Here is a 16,881-nt window from a genome sequence, read left to right as displayed (position 1 = left end):
TCCTCATCATCTGTTGAATGTAATTTAAGATATGCAAAAACAAATGTTTTGCTTATGATTATTGATATTTATTAATTTATTTCTGTATTTAATTTACAGTTTGTTTGTCATTCATTGTTTATGCTGTTATTTTATTTTTTTTATTTTATTGTGTTATTTTACGACGCAGTATCAACATCTAGGTTATTTAGCGTCTGAATGAAATGAAGGTGATAATACCGGTGAAATGAGTCCGGGGTCCAGCACCGAAAGTTACGCAGCATTTGTTCGTATTGGGTTGAGGGAAAACCCCGGAAAAAATCTCAACCAGGTAACTTACCCCGACCGGGATTCGAACCCAGGCCACCTGGTTTTGCGGCCAGACGCGCTGACCGTTACTCCAGGTTACAGGTGTGGACTTACGCTGTATTTCTAACCAAGTTGTTGTGTACTTTTATGTACAGTATTTCCATGACTACAAGTATTAATTAGTCAAAAGATTATTTAGTTATCACCATAACCGAAAATAATTTATTTTCTTTCCTAATCATAACCTAATGAAATGAATATAACTAGACATATTTACTTAGCACATGTCGTTTGTGTTTTCTAATCATAAGCTAATGAACTGAATAGAAGTAGATATTAGGTACAATAAAACTGTTAAATGTTTCGATACGCGTCCCTTTCCTAGTTGTGACTACGAGACGTGCAAGCAGCTACCTGCAGTGCCTTCCGTCCAGCGCATACTCTGCTCCTTCTCCTGACTGAGCGGGGACGCTACTCAACGAGCCGAATTGTGCCCGCCTCTGTACTAGACAGCACTGTTCGTGTTGCAGACATGCTGCCGTACAACACGCAGCAGGGCGGCGCCGTGACCCGAGAGTTCCTGCTCAAACTGGTGGAGATTCTGCTGGAGTTCGTGCGGCAGACCAACGACCGCAACTGCAAGGTGCTGGACTTCCACCACCCTGCAGACATGCGGCGCATCCTGGACCTTGAGCTGCCCGACCGGCCGGTGACGTTGCAGCAGCTCATCGACGACTGCTGCCTCACGCTCAAGTACCAGGTGAAGACAGGTGAGTGAGTGTATGCATGAGTAGTGACAGACTACAGTCACAGTCTATATATTAGACCACGAGTCGTCATCTCAGTGCACTATGGAGCAGGCAGAGTTGCTCTCTAGCTCAGTTCTATCCCTTTGACATCAACTGAGCAGCAGGAGTTGGGGAGGACGGAATCAGGTGATGGCAGTGGCGTCCATTCACTTGTTCAACCCTTTTAATCAGTCTCTAATAATTATAATGAAAATAAAGACGGAAGAAGCATGTACTTAATTTATTTTAAGAGGAACTGTGTAATAAGTAAATCACTTTTCAGTTTAAGACAAGAAACAAGTTGTATTTTTCCGTTATGTATTGTAACGGTTTTGAAAGTAAATAGTTCTTTTTCATATTGAAGTAATTGAGAACGTAAGTCCTATAATGCATTTTCACTGTTGCAAAATATTAAACAAATGAAATCTTCTAGTAATATTTAAATCATGTCATCCTGTTCCTTTGTTCAACTGTCGTCAATAAAATAAAATAACTTATTCATTTTTTATCTGACACTCTATATCACAAAACCAATTATGTTTTATTATGTATAACATGTAACATATTGTCGTTTCTGTTACAACACTGAATTAAGCCTAAATTATTTTATTACGACGTAAATATCAAACTATAAAAAATTATTTTCGTAGATCATTAGCATTGGTTTTTCTGGATTTTTTAATTCGTTTCTCCCTCACTAACTGGTCAATGTTAGGTGTCAATGCTCGTGTAGAAGACAATCGAAGAAGACATTGTAAATTATGGTCAGAAAGTTGGCTTCTGTGATGGCTTGGCTCGACACACTGCACACTGCACAGTACTACCTCCTCAGCCAAGGTCTCGGCGCTCCGAACTAGTATGCAGGCCAGTTGACGCTGGCTGTATTAGACTGTGCTACAGTCACTAATTGCGATTATCGACCTAATCACGATCGTGGTTGTAGTGTATCAACGTCCCGATCGCCATCAGGAGCTTAATCCTGTTTCCAGAACTAGATAATCGCGTTGACGCACGGCCCAGTGGACGAAAGTAACATCTTAGTAAACCAAAGACGTTGTAGTTATATATCTAGACACACAATTGGCGCTGGTGTCGTGTACAAATTTGAAACCTCTCGCGCAGGTTCGCGCGACGCCATGTTTGGGGAGCACGAATGATTGTTTCTATAAAGCATTCGGAGTTTAGAAAATACCATTGAGTATATAGGCGTTTTCTTAGTGGATTTTCTCCTTCACTGTAATATAAATAAACTTATTTACGTATTTTCTAACGTATAATATAAAATAACAGAAGTAAATCTAAATATTGTAACTAAGCACTGTTTTAAATATAAACGCCTTATATTGCTCATAAATAGACATATTATTTTATTTCTATTTCCTATGACCGAATACATGGAATATTTTTACTTATGTTATTTTATATACGTTATAAAATACGTAAATAATTTATTTCAATTATATTACAAAGAGAGGGATGTCCGCTAAAAATGTCTATATACCCAATGGTATTTTCCAAACACCTAACGCACTGTAATAATAATCCTCAGTGTTTTGAGAATCAGAGGCGATATGACTCTCCTACTGCAGACATTGATTGCAATTCCCTCATTCTTACATCATTATCAATGACACAATATTACCAAAATGTGATTGTATTCATTGCTGGGTTAGTTGTTAAATCATTAAGAAAAATATGGTGTAATAAATCTAAAGACTCAATTTATGGTACGTAGCCTACCAGCAGTAAACAAAATCTCTTTTATTTTTTAACGAAAGAATAATGGGAGTCTTGTCATACCATGATCTGAGATTATAGAAATATGTCGCTTAAGTGAAAGAGCGATTATACAGATGTTGACAGTTCAATGGCATATTACCACCCTCTCTTACATCGTGTGAAAGCAATGTGCTCTAGAAGTAGAATACTTGTGCAATCTTTCTGTACTTATAGGAGCATATTTTAGAAAATGGATCCCAGATTCCTCCCGAGAATCATATTTTAAACTTGTTAAACTGACCATAAAAGTACATAAAGATCTACTGATGTAGCTCAGTGGGCTAAGGACTGTCGGTCCGGAGTCGCGCTCGGTCGCTGATTTCCTGGTTGGGCTTTTTATATCCTCAAACGTAAGGTAAATGTCAGGTAATCTGTGGCGGATCCTTGGCCTCGTATCGCCAAATATCATCTCGCTATCATCAATACAATCGATGCTAAATAATCTAGTAGTTGATACAGCGTCATTAAATAACCAAATAAAAGAAAGTACTGTACTACATAAAGAGCAGATGTTAGCACACAGCTTAAGGTTACCAGTACAACACGACTTTAAATAAAAATGTTGTAAGACAATATTTAACGGAGTCAATAATAATAATAATAATAATAATAATAATAATAATAATAATAATAATAATAATAATAATAACGAATCAATAGGCAAGATGTTCTGTAAATTAGGCTTGAGTTCTATTATATGACTAATTGTCTAATTTATGCATGTGACGTTTATTTCATATTACAGCTGTGATAATAAGCTATTGCACGGTAGGCCTACTTATATTTCTAACTACTACATTAGGTACGTGATTCTATTTTACAGGTGTAGGCCTATATTATGTGATATGGAAGCGAATAAATAATTGTTCATTTCTCGTCCACATCAAAGCAAACGTGTTTACATATAGGCCTAATGTAACGTCTTGCACAGGCAGTGTTTTGTTAATAATAGTTAATACTAATAATTTTCTTTTCATCTGAACTGTAACTACAACATGCATTTGTATTTCTGTTCGCTCTATATGTTGTCAAATAACTATACAATAGCTTTAGTTACGGTATCAAATTGTCACAGTTTTCTTTCGTTTCATGTCAAACTAACGGTTTCTAAGCTTGATTATATCTTTAACGTGGTCGCTTTAGATGTTAATAAGATTTTTTTTTTCATGTATCCATTCAGATTGATTTATAAGAGACACCAAACATATATATTAAACATTCAGCATTGTATAGTGCAGCCGTCTGCTAGCCGGTGCTTCTCCCAAAGTATGGCGGCGGACGCAAGCTTCAATTTGTCCCTACTCTAAACTTCTGCTCAGCCTCGGCTGTAGGGGCTCGTAGTAAACTTTGGTTTGCCAAACTACGCAGACTTTCAGCCTAATTTTCTAATTTACCATACACCTAACTACAAAATGCTTAGCAGATTTTTATTTATTTTAATGTATTCTGTTACCCCTTCAATCCTATTTGACCGATATCAAGGAAAATTAAAATATAAAGTTTAATTAAGATTGGTTAAATGGAAGATGAGTAATTCTATACATGCAAGGAGACACTAGGCCTAGAGAGAAAAATAAATAGACGGACAATGTGGCACTAAAAAGCTCTCTCCTAAGATAAAAAGCACAACAGTTTTGATAAAGACAGGCCTCCATGTCATATAAGAAGCACCACAATCGAAATCGACACATTTCGAGATCTCCCCAAAACACAGTGTCGAAATCTCCCCGAGTTACACCTTCATTGAAAAGACGACAGCAAACCCGAAACAAAAATAATTTTTTTAGGATAATCACTTTGGCGCCTTTACTAGCCTGTAAAATGTATATACAATAATTTGTGCATCTACTAATATCACGCATGTCCAGTCATAGTACAATAAACTAAAGATGGCTGTACCTCATGACCGAAAAGAAAAATGTAACTAACATGTATTGTGTTTATTGCCTTCTGTAAACGTAAAACATAAGTTGAAACACGAGATTCACTTACACAGAGGTTACAAACACAGTCAACACAGATCTCATATAGTTCGAATTTTTTTCACTAGGAACAGTGCTCGCAACAGTTATATTACTGGTTGTTCTGTATGGTTGTGAAACTTCGACTCTCACTTTGAGAGGGAAACAGAGATTAAGGGTGTTTGATAATAAAGTTCTTGGGGAAATATATGGGGCTAAGAGGGATGAAGTTACAGGAAAATGGAGAAAGTTACACAACACAGAACTGCACGCATTGTTTTCTTCACCTGAGATAATTAGGTACATTGAATCCAGACGTTTGAGATGGGCAAGGCATATAGCACGTATGGGCGAATCCAGAAATGTATATAGAGTGTCAGTTGGGAGACCGGAGGGAAAAAGACCTTTGGGGAGGCCGAGACGTAGATGGGAGGATAATATTAAAATGGATTTGAGGGAGGTGGGATATGATGATAGAGACTGGATTAAACTTGCACAGGATAGGGACCGATGGCGGGCTTATGTGAGGACGGCAATGACCTGCGGATTCCTTAAAAGCCATTTGTAAGTATGTAAGTAAGGAACAGTGCTCGCAATGGCTACTTTTCTTAAAAGTGTCGAGATCTTCCAGAATGACCCTATATAAAAAAACAGATTGGAAAATATATAAGGGTACGCCAAAAAATACTAATAGATGGCGAAGAAGACATTAAGGAGGTGGAGATTAGAGGTTGAGGAAGACGTGTACACTACAGGAATAATTCTGCAGTGCCTGGAAAAAGTGAAATAAGTCAGTTTCCACAAAGCTTTTTTGATAATTTATTGACAACTTACGGAACATCTGCTCGCTTGGAAAAAGAGACATAAGTATTTCTCCCATTACAATAATTCATACAGAAAAATCAGATCAACATAAACCAGTGTAAGTTGTCAATAAATAATCAAAAAAGGTTTGTGGAAACTGACTTACGTCACTTTTCCCAGGCACTGCAGAATTGGACTTAAATATTGCTTGACAGACCCTGGCACTTCAAGGACCATAGCGCCACAAGAAGACGAAAGTTGTAATTACATACATATTTTGTGGGATTTCAGCTGCTGATACATTACTGAAATCACAGCGACCCTCACATCGAAACCAGTTCCAAAATATTTTGGCCGATAGCACTGCTTTCAATGACGTCTATAAATTTTGTTTAGAGTCGATGACACTGCAGACTGTGGTTCAAGGGTGGAATTAAATTACCTCCCCCTCAAGATAAACAATGTTTCCCTCCGATACATGAGACGACACCCTAATTCAATAATCTCACCCCTAACTAGCGCCTTTTTGGCGGCCGCAAGGGGGTGACTTTTAACAATAGCTAACAAGTGCCATTCATTCACACACACGTCCAATCTCGCTGCATTGTTGGCTGGGGTTGCCAGTCTGCGGCATGGAGATGACTGAAGCGCGTCCTCATACATTACTTTCATCACTTTATCACCTTCTGAAGGGCTGGCTTGGCGTAGCAGACCAACCAGCTGGCTGCCCTTCCCGAGGTGACTAAGTGATGATTATAAGTTGTGCGACACACTTCAGTAGTCTGTGACTGGTCAAATTATTTTTGCACGATCGTGTTTTTTTTCTGTATTTACAGTTATTGTTGTTACGTCTTGAAATTTAGAATACCCACACAGAAACTTGTTGCTAGGGAAATCATTTTTCATAACATAAAACTATACTGAAATAGACCTATTACAATGCACTTATTGTTACTTAGTTACCATTATAGTGCAGTTTTGAGAAGGCTTTAGAATAATAATATGGCTCTAAGTTTCCAATGCAAAATATATTGTACAGTCAACTCTGGATATAGTGAACTCGGTTATAGTGAACATTCGGCTATAGTGAACCTAAATCGTTGGTCCAGACCTGCATACATTAAAAAGTGCATTAATATTTCCGTTTATAGTGGACCCTCGCTTCGGTTATAATGAACCTTGTATCCTGACAAATTCTCATTTGAAGTCAGCCCTTCTTGTATAAAATTGAAAGAATGTGTTGAGAACAACATTCTAAGTTTCTTACTCCTTTAGTCAAAGGGCAAATGTAGGATTAGTGATTCGTAGACAATGAGCTGTACTGTAAATCCAGGCAACACGTAACGACCATATCACACTCCACCGCCGAAAGGTTGCTATACTGTTCTCAGGCACACTACTCTACTGTTATTTCTAATCCTCCATCTTAAAGAGTTGCCTTTTGTTGTCGGAAACATTTCCAATATGACGAATAGCATCAAAGCAAGGGAAAATGAAATTGCCTTCTTTTATTAAAAGGGGACGAACATTATGTTCAGAGCATAAATGAAGGTAAGATTTCGATGGCTTTCAAACTCCATCAAACCTCTCACAGTTTCCATTAAGTGACCCGGAAAATTCTAAGGCTGAGTACGCGGTCACACCATAACAGCGTATGTCATTTCTATGTCGAAGCGTAAAGTGTTTTCTTTGGAAGATAAGGAGAATATTATAAGCGATAATGAACGTGGTCTTTCGCAAATGGACTTGGGCCAACAGCATAGTTAAAGTAAATCAACTGTGAGTAACAGTATACAGTGTAATCAATTCCACAAAAATTAAATATTTTATTTTCTTGTTTTCAATTTCATTCATTTCTGTCATTTAAGGTTAGGGGAGAGACACTTCGGATATAGTGAACGAAATATGAAAGCCTGCAGAGGTTCACTATATCCGGAGTTGACTGTATTTGCAATTTTAAAAATATGATCGTGCAAAAAATGTTGTACAATACACGTTTGTGAAGGGCATTACAAAATCTCGGAAATTGAAAAGCTCGCTTTTTAGTAGGAATAAATTGACTTCACAGTCATATGTAGTGTAAGGTTACCTGTGTGATGTGATTTTTAAAATGAAGTTCCAGAATTTATACACATTGAACGCTTAAATTATCTACAGGGTGCAGAAAAACCTTTAAATAATGTGAGATGAGAAATGAAGTCTAAAGAGAATCTTCAGGTAAGTAACCATTAATCAGAAATGCGTGATTACTGTGCGAAGAGCGTAACTTCCACAACATCTATCGCTGTGGAGATAAACAACTTCTTTAATAGGAGTCTATTGCATGTGTGGTTCTTGAGGTGATACTGTACCAATTTAACAAATATTTACACCGCCTTAGGCAGGTATCGTGAGTTACTTTCTGGTTGATCCTTATTTACTCCCACCGAACCTGAATGTACAAAATTATTAGATCCTCCTGGAAGAGGTGCTACCGGAATCGATAGAGGAAGTACCACTGCAGGTACATGAATTTATGTAGTTTCTTCTGCTCACTTTGCTGATGGTGTGCGACAACATCTGGGAGTAATGTTTAACAGGAAATGGAACGGAAATCGAGGACTATCTTTCTAGTCTCCAAGGTCCCCAGACTTGTCAACCCTGAATTACTTTCTTCTGGATACATGAGAGAAATGGAATATTTCAAGACGTTGCGTCTGAAGACGATCTTATTGCTCGCGTTGCTGATGCTTCACAAACCACCAAAGACATCTCTGGAATTTTCAAGCGAATACGGCAATTTCTTCCTCGGAGGTTTACTCGTAGTTTGTAGTTTAAACTTAGAAATGTTCAGCTCCTTTTTTGTAGAATTCATATAGAAAGTAAAAAATTCTTGTACAATATAACTTCTACTGTACATGTCTTCTTTATTTTGCTATAAACTATCACAGTACCATTAAGAACAGTAGGGCCAGATTAAACGTCATATTTTAAATGGTGTTGAAGAAGTTACCTATCTATACAGCAAACGGAACTTACGCCCATAGCAGAGTAATTACGCATTTCCGAACCATGATTTTCCACCTTAATATGTCCTATCTTCTAGTACTTAAAAAATTGTGTAGTCTTCCCGAATCCTGTACATAGGCCTACTTGTTATTTTCGACCTAATATCTTTCTTCCGCCAAGTTGTTCGTGATCAAAGAACCAAAATGGGGTTGCAGTTATGAATACTGTACAGCGATTGCTCCAGGAAAATTGTTGTAAATATCGCACCAAAATAGGGATCGCCCTTGGAATTGCGTCTTATATTGAAATTGATACATTTTACTCGTAAGCAGTTTCAATTGTGAAACAATTTCAAGGTAATTGCTGTACAGCTTCTATCCAGGTTCACTTCTAATGCGAACGGTGCCTCTCGTGACACAATAACACACACCTTCATATTCATGAGAGATCTCCATTATGATTTATGATGAAGCTATTGTTATCGGTAGATTAGAAAGATAAAATATTGCTGATATAGCCAGGCAACATTCAAAACTTAGCTCTTTCGTTCTCGAGTATCGCATGACGTCATTGTTCCACACTGATAATGTGATAACTGGAGGCGTAAGAGAAAGGTATGTGATTTTATACTTTAAGGTTGATCTTAAATACGTTAAGGTAGTAGAAATAAAACAATGCTATATTATGATATCTAGAACAAACCGTAGTTCACAGGATCAGATATGTACTCTTCAAGAGTCTCAAGAGACTTAACCCCCACTCCAGTCTAACCGGTAGGAGCATTTGGTTTCTGCGCACTTTGAAATGAATGTTGCAAGGCTATAGCTGTAGATCAGGCATGTCAAGTGATGCCCACAGGAGCAAGCGCGCGCTTTAGAGCCCAGGAGAGCCTGAGCGCTTTACAGCGGAAAGGAAAGAGACAGATGAAAGAGGTGGTATATGCCGCTTGGTCGAGCTATATTCAGGGATGGCCGGCACTGATTCAATAGATAAAAGGAAGAGAACTTATTAAAACTGTATCCATGTTAATTTTTAGATTTGCCTGAGAAGTATAAGTGCATTATAAGAATGTAAGTTTTCATTTTAATGCTCACTTTTCACAAGTTTGATTTTTTTATTCAAAAGAAATATTTTCTCAACTTTTCGTATAGAAAAGTGAAATTTTCAGGTATAGGCCTATTTATTTAGTAGCCTTACAGAATGTTTTCGTAAATCTAATATACCGTATATACGTATTACTGAAGATAGTGTATTGAAAATTTTGAAAATATTCGCATGGAATTTGTTTGTAAGGAAATGAATTAACAAAGCAACTACTGTTACATCATAAGCAAAAGATACGTGCCCATGTGTTGTAAAAATGTCAGCTCTTTAGCTTCAGCAGATTTCCAGAAAATAATTTAATATTCTGATGATAGGAAGTTGCTCACAAATATCACCTTAAAAACATAATGCGATAAGAGTTTTGTTATGTAATATTAGTTACACTTAAAACAGATACAGTACCTAGGTAACTTTGCTTTGTACTGTAATATTGTTTTGATTAGTTTATTGATCACTTTTGTAAGGCTGAAGATACCATCAATATAAATTCCAACTTATCATGTCATACTCAATCTCTTTCTTTGGAATATCACTTTCTTTATGAATGGTGTTTCATCCACTTAATACAGTATAATATTATACTACTATGGAATTTAAGTGAATATTCCTTCTTAACTCTCTATTATGTTATTAAGATTTAAAACACAAGTGCAATATTAAGAAATCAGTGTTAGTATTTTTGTTTTACAGACAATATAGATAATATTAAACAGAAAGAAGCCACATAAAAAAGATATAAAATTTCACGTTCCGTTTGAAGTTTGTGCACCACTGTTTTCTTAATCCAACAGGTTGCTTATTCATATACACAACCCTTCCTCTTTCCATACTTAGCGCTTGCTGCCCGCGCACGACGTCAAGGTCAGAAAAATGCGCTTGCTTTGACATCACTGCTGTAGATGTAGAAAACTGTGATGTCATTGTTAAGTCAGCATCTTTGTACTCGTAATCTTTCAGTCTTTACGCATTGCAGTTCTATCTTTTTATTGGCGAGAAAAGCAGTAAAACTATTCAAACAATAAAACAAAAATTAGGAGCGAGTGAAGATCCTGTACTAAACTGGATGTAGATAATGAAATATGTGTATACTGGAATCTAGGTATATTAACTTCTAATTGGTTTATTAATGTTTTTCGAAAATAGTGCAGTTTTCTCCATTTTATTAACTTTGATAATTGTAAATGTACTATATCTTGACATGACAGACCTAACTACTCTTTTTCTAAAGTGACGAAATTACCTGCACAATATGCGACGGATTTCATTATTTTTAACAGGTTCAATTATTATGAGTACTTGACATAACGAAGACAAATGAGTAGGCTAACCTTTCTGATGCGACAAAATGTTTATTGCAGTATATTGCCATATGTTTGTTATCTAAAGCTGGACCTGTTATCAGAGCTGTCTTGATGTGATTGATAAAACATTATAGTTCAACTTCCCGGAAGTGACGATTGCAATATGTGTGACACAATTTTTTCAAATATGGAGCCATCTACAAGTTTCGAAATGTTGTTAGTAGTTTCCTCCTCAACACGGTACAAACAACTCATATCTGAGTGGAAACTTCATATGTGTTAAAGATTTCTTTTCGCAAATGTATGTGGATAAAAAAATCACTATTCTGAATTGGGCGTCGCTCGTGACATGTACCGTATACAAAATTAATTGAAGTTGAGCCTACTATGCATCGTACATTCATTATTGCACTCGATTTTGAGAATTTCAATGGAGTTAATTTATGTACAATGCGAAACAGGACCGTAACTATCGGGCCCGCGATGCGGGGAAACCATGGGTTCAGGGGGCCCAAAAATACGTTCTATATTGTACCTGATGATATTATTTCGGTTTTGAAAAACATTCGTATTTCATTCATACATTCAAACAGTATTCTTCAATAGTTTTCTTTCAACAGTCACTTACAAAGTTGCAATAATTTATTTTCTTTCAGATGTCGCAATGTTAATCCCCACCTCGCTTCTCCAACACGTGTTCAGCTCTTTCTGTCCTCATCTCGCACGAACACTGTGCGGGTCATAATTTAAATTTAGTTCTGAATAATTTCGTTAGTGCCATTTCAGAAATAAGGGACTTTTATACAACTTTACAGCAAGTTTGTGTTTTAGTGAAAGATTATCGCAATGGCAGAAATTAAATATTACCTTGGCTAATGTGACAACCAAACGCACACTAAAAACTATCTTACTAGATGGTCTTTGCGATTTGATACCGGTAGATTTTCTCGTTGAAAAGTGGATTTTTGCAGATGATGATATGTCTTGAGAAAGAAATTCTGTTCTCTAATAATCTCCCAGAAAAATACAGCTCTTGCATTGAAAAGGGAACTCATTTCCTTTGATTTTGTGGTTCCACTTGTGTTCCAGTGTAAAATTTTACAGTGCACTAGTATCGTTTCATAATATTTACAAGAAAAGGCCATTGATTTATTGACGGCTATATCACTGTTGAAACAAGCCCGAAATAATACGATAGAGTTGAGGCTGAAATTTTCGAGTACTGTTTTAAAGGAAATAAGGAAATCTCATTCCCGGAAAATAGACCCTGTCTTTAAAACAACACGGCAACGCCATGTTAAGAAGTTCTTGGTTGAACTGGCAGTTGAGAAACGATTACAGAACACAGAAGAAAGGTTCAGAGTATTTGTTTCTATTAGTTGCCTGGACATTAAAATTCAGCAGCTGAAAGTACGCTTTGAAAGCATGAATATCTCACAAGCAAGAATTCTGATGGAGACAGATAAAAACGTTTTTTTTTCTTTCACCATGTTAATAATGTCAAAAGAAGTGCTTATACAAATTTTGGCCACTCGACCGCAATTACGAGGGTCGTAAAGAATAAGTTCGCCAGGGGCCGTTAGCAGAAAGAAAACACAATTTCATTGCAAGAATTTATTGGAACAGACACAGCAATTGTTGAGCTATTTTTCAACATATTCCCACCGAAATTGAGACATTTGTCATATCATGGGATCGACAGAGAAGTGAAGACGGCTGTCAAACGCTGGTTCAAATTCCAGGCTGACTTCTACGACATAAGGAAACAAAAATAATTGATCCCATGGTATGACAAATGTTTCAATTCCAGTAGTGAATATGTTGACAAATAGCGCAACAATTTCTGTATCTGTGTCTAAAAATATTTCCATGTAATTGTTTTTTTTTCTGTAAAGGCCCAGGGAAAATCACTTTCTGCACGGCCTCGTAATTGCGGTCGAGTGGCCAGAATTTGTATAAGCACTTCTTTTGACATTATTAACATGGCCCCTATCAAAATGTTTGCTGGTCAGCTAAATTCTCGCAGCTCTTGTCATAAAAACTGAGCACCGAAAATGAAACGATCGAAAAAGCCAACATACTTTGAAAATATTATGCTACAGATTTATCTCATACTTTTCCTCAACAACTGATTAATTTTCGATCCACAATTATAGCAGAAGTTAACTTCCAACAATAAAGGAACTGGCCAAATTATTAATGATTGTAGAAAATCCTGCTATTGCCAGCAGTGTTCCTGACCTGTGTGGAGTTCTACACCTTTTCTTTACCAATCACAACAGCAACGTCCGGGTGCTCATTCAGTAAGCTAAAACTAATAAAAACTTAAACTGCGTAATACAATGCCGCAGATGAGACCAGTTCATTATCTGTACTCGCCGTTGAAAGTGAATAAAGCAGTAATTTACAGCATTCATCGTTGTGGCGTAAGTCGGTTAACCGTTGTAGCATTCGATTTTGCCACACTTTCCTATCCATTCTTTAAAATGTCAATTAAAAATGCATGCATATTTAATCTATTGTTAGATACTGTACAATCTTGTTGCCAGAAAATTTTATTTCTCGCTGGTTGAAACATAAGATTAACGTTTAGTTTAAAACTTCTTATCTGAACGTATGATTGCAGTTACAGACAGTCCCATATAAAATAAGGGCTTATAATTCAAGTTCTGTAGCCTATATACCTGCTCCTATTCAATTCCTCAATTATAAACCGAGGGTTCTCCGAAGCTCATTATACACAATTATGTCTATGAAGTTTACCATTCAATTTAACAGATACCTCAACAGTCCTGAAAATATTTTTTTAAGGCTCACTTTCATTCCGTATCCCTTACCACTCACAGTCTTCTATCTGCGTCATTCTCGTCTAGACCCTTTAGGAATGCAAATCTATAAAATTTCATACATAACATAGTTAACATCCTTCTTTAACTCCTGTCAGAAATTTCTAGTTGCTTAGAATTGAAGGGTTCAGAACAATAGTGGGCTAAGCGCCATTTACTAAAACCGTAGACAACAAGGGTTAAAATGAAGTTATCACCATAATTCAATGGTAACATACAGCAAGTAATATTAAGTATACACATTAAAACTAAATTATATGTCAATCTTCATTAAACTATGGTATTCACTGAAATTTAACCCTTGCTTTCGCCGTTTTTAATAAATGGCGCTTGGCCCACTATGGCTCTGAACCCTTTAATTAGTCCTTACTGATTTCTTGGGCGTCTGTACGAATGCTGCAATGGTTAACCGACTTATGCCACAACTGTTACAATCTTCAACGATGAATGCTTTAGAGCAGCGTTTCTCAAACTATGGTCCGCGGACCACCTGTGGTCCTTGAGGTCTGCTCTTGTGGTCCTTCAAAAAAGACAGAAGAAAAAATAAAATTCAAATGAATTGCGTATCACACTATAGCCGAAAATTTCAGAGTGTGTAAATGACACATGGCAATCGCCTTTCACTTTTTCTCCCATTTACCCTATTTGTCCCACTCTACTCTCAGCAACAAAAGAGGGATTTAAAGCACTATGAACGTGGTGTTTATCGCCATATTTTCCGTGCACATCCAGCGCCGTGCCTGGAACCCAGCCAGGGACCATCCGAATTCATAACAGGATCAAAGTATCGAACCTTTTCATGTATTTATGACTTTCTTAATACTTTTGCCGACACCCAGTCTGCACATTGAAATGGTCACGCACTGTACGTCGTACACCAATAAATAGAACATGCAAAATTGCATATTTACTTGTTGAAAATCGGGCATGTTTCTGCATTAACTTTTGTTATTTCTGTTTTTCCAGATGACGATATAAGAAATTTTCTCCTATTAACATTAACTTAATTAGTTAATATTAATATAAAATTAATTGAATTAAATTAATTTTAGTTAATTATTTCTACATTAAAATATAAGTATACTGGTATTAAAATATGCTACATAAATAATAAATTGGCTTTCGAAGGGAACAAGAGTAATGTTGTCCGCGGAACTGTTCTGACTTGGAAAAGTGGTCCCCACTTCTGAAAAGTTTGAGAAACGCTGCTTTAGAGCAGTGGTCATCAGCACTCTCTGAAATGTGCAATGGGTACGCGTTGCCATCCCGTGTGCACTGTCGTGCAACAGGGAGAGATAGAGAGCATACACGCTAGCAGCTACGAGAGCACTATAGTGCACTGCGTTTTCCGCGGGTAAGAGAGGCTAGCCCCAGCGTGCTCTGTGCTGACGACCCCATTCTTTAGAGCAGTGAAGATAGAAGAGAAAGGAGTGTCGTGATTGTTGGTATTTCTGTCCTAGTCCTGATGATATCAAGGTTCGATCCCCAAGAAACAATGCTCGGTAGAGTAATAGTGGTGAGAGTGAGCCGAGTTTTCTTTGAGTACTTTGGTTCTTCTAATTCCGCCATCGCTCGAGTCGAGGCGGCGGCGGCTGATCCTCAAGTAACGAGCAATCTCCGAGGCGCTGTGCCCGGGCAATGGGCCATAAATCCGCGCCGCTTTGTCCGTCGTTTGTCATCGTCTCGCGGCAGGGATTTCGCATCGACCCGCGCGAGGCTCTGCTACACAGCGCGAAGGAATATGGCGTCTTTCTAATCCAGTACTACTCGAGTTCAAAACCGGGGCGGATAGTAGGCAAGAAATACTCCGTCTTCAGAGGTGCTCGTGTCTCGTCATTCTTCATCTACCACAACATATCTTAGGTTTCATATCTAACCAACTTCTACATAAAATCATAGCGTGAGAATAAAGCTGTTCAATACGGATGACAAGATCACTACTAAGGTAGGTGTCCCTGATATGGCCATGCTAAGGTTTGAGAATTTTTCTAGCCGCCATTTAAAAAAAAAATGTAAACCACTTTTTTCTTACTCGTTCTCAGTCTAACGGACTTTCTTAAAACAATTTCCTTTCCCCATAAAAAGCTTTAATTGTCCAAAAAGTCCCAAATTCCAAAAGTCTACCTAGTGGCCATATCAGGAACATGTGCGCATGATATGGCCACCCTTGTTCCATGTTCTACGAATCGTGATTGTTTTCAGTTTGATAGCGCAGTTGTGCTAAAATTAAGTAATTTTGGTGTAAAATGAATAAAAATGACACTTAATAATCTTTTTTTATAATTGAAAAGTGTAGTCAAAACAGGTTTTTCCATAAAAAATTAAGTTGTTTTCTTAAAATACAAAATTTTTGCGTAATCCCAGCTATAAGGCATGCAAATTTGTCAGGTAAAAAAATAAAAGTGAAATGAACTTGATATGGTCATGGTGCATTTGATATGGCCATGGTCCATTTGATATGGCCATATCAGGAGCAGGTAAGCTTTCACGAAAATCGTTTGATTATGAACAACTCGTAAAAGATACGCCATCAACTACAACACCAATGAACAGAACATTAAAAACTGAATGGAGTACGATGGTTTTCATGAAACAAGTCTTTGAAAAACATGCATAAAACAAAGGAGACTTACCAGAGAAAAATAAGAAGAGGTCACATGAAAACCGTAAAACAGGCAACTGACGCCATATTGCTCAACCTGACTGAATGGAATACGATCAAGCGACATACCAGGATGTCCTTTCACTGGATGCTGCTGCAATTTAGCGGATTTTTTGGTTAACTAACTCACAATAGGGGGGTGGCCATATCAGGAACATGGCCATAACAGGAGCACCACCTTAATATACATGATCCTCCACATTCGTCCCATTATAAGCATAAGGGTCAATGTAGCCTAACATTTTTTCATAAAATGAGTTATGTTGACTATGTGATTCTATACCATTTTTTTCATCAACATGCAAAAGAACTGACTTTTCATCCAATATTGTGCCCGTAAATGAGAAAATAATGTTGGTT

At 37.2% G+C, this 16,881-nt stretch overlaps 1 protein-coding gene across 1 annotated transcript in view; it reads left to right on the top strand.

The window, feature by feature from the left end:
• Gad1 (glutamate decarboxylase) overlaps positions 1 to 16,881 on the top strand; it is an 81,485-nt gene that overhangs the window by 43,554 nt on the left and 21,050 nt on the right. The window contains exon 2 of the mRNA XM_069847489.1: positions 819 to 1,058. Coding sequence (XP_069703590.1) covers positions 819 to 1,058 — 240 coding nt within the window. The remainder of the gene's footprint in view (positions 1 to 818; positions 1,059 to 16,881) is intronic.

This window comes from Periplaneta americana, chromosome 15 (genome assembly GCF_040183065.1).
Source record: "Periplaneta americana isolate PAMFEO1 chromosome 15, P.americana_PAMFEO1_priV1, whole genome shotgun sequence".
Lineage (NCBI taxonomy): Eukaryota > Metazoa > Arthropoda > Insecta > Blattodea > Blattidae > Periplaneta > Periplaneta americana.
Note: the sequence above shows the minus strand (reverse complement) of the source record. Positions and strands in the feature narration are given on the sequence as shown.